This window comes from Diorhabda sublineata, unplaced genomic scaffold, assembly GCF_026230105.1.
Source record: "Diorhabda sublineata isolate icDioSubl1.1 unplaced genomic scaffold, icDioSubl1.1 Dsub_295, whole genome shotgun sequence".
Taxonomy (NCBI): Eukaryota; Metazoa; Arthropoda; class Insecta; order Coleoptera; family Chrysomelidae; genus Diorhabda; species Diorhabda sublineata.
In genome coordinates, this window is record NW_026614238.1 from 4571 (window position 1) to 7978 (window position 3408).

The window sequence follows — 3408 nt, forward strand, 5'->3', positions numbered from 1 at the left end:
AGCAACTGGATTTCATGGATTACATGTAATTATTGGAACAACATTTTTATTAATTTGTACAATTCGTCAATTTTTAAATCATTTTTCTTCTATCCATCACTTTGGATTTGAAGCAGCTGCTTGATATTGACACTTTGTTGATGTAGTATGATTATTCTTATATATTTCTATCTATTGATGAGGTAGATAATTTATATAATATATAAAATTATATTTGACTTCCAATCAAAAAATCTAGATTCTAGTATAAATAATTAAAATTTTAATAAGATTAATAATAATAATTTGTTTGATTTTAATAATATTAACAATTATTTTAAATTTAATTTCTAAAAAAAGTTATTATGATCGAGAAAAAAGAAGCCCATTTGAATGTGGATTTGACCCTAAAACTTCAGCTCGTCTGCCCTTTTCTCTTCATTTTTTTTTAATTGCAATTATTTTTTTAATTTTTGACGTCGAAATTACCTTACTTTTACCATTAATTATAACAATAAAAATTTCTAATATTATAAATTATTCAATAATTTTAATTATCTTTATTTTTATTTTATTATGAGGTTTATACCATGAATGAAACCAAGGAGCATTAAATTGAATTAATTAGGATAATAGTTAATTATAACATTTAAGTTGCATTTAAAAATTATTGAATAACTCAATTTATCTTAAATAAGAAGCAAAATATTGTATTTAGTTTCGACCTAAAAGTTTGATTTATATAAATCCTTATTTTTAATTGAAACCAAAAAGAGGTCTATCACTGTTAATGATAAAAATGAGTTATTCTCCAATTAAAGAAATAAGAAAACCAAGAATAAGCTTCTAACTTAATTCTTAAGCAATGAAATTTTGTTTTTATTTCTATTTATATAGTTTAAAAAAAACATTACATTTTCATTGTAAAATTAGATTTTTTCTTATAAATACTTAAAAGTCTCTGACTTCCTTAATTTCTTCAAAATTACACTCTTTATAAGCTATTTAAGTAAATATTTAATAGTAAAAATATTAATCAAAAAATCAATAATAATAAATAAATTTTTAAATGATTAATTGAAAATAATTGTATTAAAGTTAATATTTTTAAATTTTTTGATATTTGTTGACCACCATAATATTCAAATCAGCCTTGATCAAAAATTTTTAAATATAATTTTCCTATATATAAAGGCAAATAATTAACCCCTAATGTAGATAAATAAGGTATATTTCATATTATACTTATAAATAAACTTGAAGTTAAAAATTTTAAAGTTAATAATTGATAAGAAAGCTTAAATTTAGCTAATTCATACCCTAACCATCCACCAATTATAATTACAAATAATGTTAATATTTTTATAAAAAAAGTTAAACAAATAAAATAAGGAGTAGAAAAAAGTAACCATGAAAATATACTGCCTCTAAAAATTACAAATAAAATTAATCCTCTTATTCCTTTTAATATAATTATTCTTCTTTCCTGAATAATATGCAAAGATATAAAATTAAAATTCCCAATTATGGAATAATAAGTTAAACGAAATCTATAAGATACGGTTAAACCAATAGAAATATAAAAAATTAAATAAATATAAATATTTAAATAATTTATTGATATAAATTCAACCACTAAATCTTTAGAATAAAACCCAGATATAAAAGGTAAACCACATAAAGATAAATTACAAATATTTAAATAAGTACATGTTAAAGGCAAATGTTTTACTAACCCTCCTATAAAACGAATATCTTGACAATTAAATAAATTATGAATGATATTACCAGCACACATAAATAATAAAGCTTTAAATAATGCATGAATTAATAAATGAAAAAATGCTAATTTATACTCTCCTAAAGCTAAAATTGATATTATTAAACCCAATTGTCTTAAAGTTGATAAAGCAATAATTTTTTTTAAATCAAATTCAAAATTAGCCCCTAAACCTGATATAAATATTGTTATTGATGAAATAAATAATAAAATTATTATCAAATTATTACTAAATGAAAAATTAAAACGGATTAATAAATAAACCCCAGCAGTAACTAATGTAGAAGAATGAACTAAAGAAGAAACAGGTGTAGGAGCTGCTATTGCTGCAGGCAACCAAGAAGAAAAAGGAATTTGAGCTCTCTTTGTTATTGCCGCTAAAACTACTAAATATCTAATTAATTGTATAACATAATCCTCCTTTATAATTTCTAAATAAAAAATAAAATTTCATCTACCAAAATTTAATATTCAAGCAATTGATATTAATAAAGCTACATCACCAATTCGATTCCTTAAAGCAGTTAATATTCCAGCCCTAAAACTTTTTAAATTTTGATAATAAATCACTAAACAATAAGAAACTAATCCTAATCCATCTCAACCTAATAAAATAGAAATTAAATTAGGTGAAATAATTAATAATATTATAGATAAAACAAATATTACTACTAATAAAATAAACCGATTCTTATAAATATCTTCAGCTATATATTCCTCTCTATAAAAAATTACTATAGAAGAAATAAATAAAACAAACCTTATAAATAACAAAGATATTCAATCTAATAAAACAACAAAATAAATATTAGTAGAATTTAATATTATAAAATTAAATTCTAAAATATAAGTTAAATTTACAACCAATAAATATAATGAAGAAATTAATAATGTTAATCTCAAATATAAAAATATTATAAAATAAATATAACAAATAATCTAAAATCTTTATTCATATCTTTAGTACCACAAACTAATATTTTTATTAAACTATTTAGATTAAATTCATTGAACTAGAAATTCTAATTTTAAAAATAATAAATTTAAAGGTAATCAATGTAAAATTATTAGTAAATACTCACGAATTAGCCCCCTATTAAATATATATAAGCCTGAATAATACTGACCATGTTGGGTATATGAATATAAAAATAATGAATAAACAGCCCTAAAAAATGATATCAAAGATAAAAATAGTATACTAAATAAACTAAAAGATAAAATTCTATTAATTAACATAATTTCTCTTATTAAATTTAATGAAGGAGGAGCTGCTATATTAGAAGAAACTAAAAGAAATCAAATTAATCTTAAATTAGGCATAATATTCAATAAACCCTTATTTAAATATAAACTTCGACTGTGAATTCGTTCATAAGAAATATTAGCTAAACAAAATAAACCTGAAGAACATAAACCATGGGCCAATATTATTAATAAAGCCCCTCATAACCCTCAATAATTTAAAGTCATAATACCTGCTAAAACTAAACTTATATGAGAAACAGAAGAATAAGCAATTAAAGATTTTATATCACTTTGACGAACACAAATTAAAGAAACAATAAAGCCTCCTAATAAACAAATTATCATAAAAAAAATATTTAAATTTATTAAAAACTGTTTAAAAATAAGCATAAAACGTAAAA

The 3408-nt window shown here is 20.5% G+C and overlaps 1 protein-coding gene across 1 annotated transcript; it reads right to left on the reverse strand.

Moving 5' to 3' along the window:
* Nucleotides 1-989: 989 nt before the first annotated feature.
* On the reverse strand, nt 990-2190 carry LOC130452222 (NADH-ubiquinone oxidoreductase chain 5-like; the record flags this gene model as incomplete). Its single annotated transcript, XM_056791516.1, has 1 exon — nt 990-2190. A coding segment is annotated over one exon (977 nt), but the record flags the coding sequence as incomplete, so codon positions are not given.
* Between the last annotated feature and the right edge of the window lie 1218 nt (nt 2191-3408).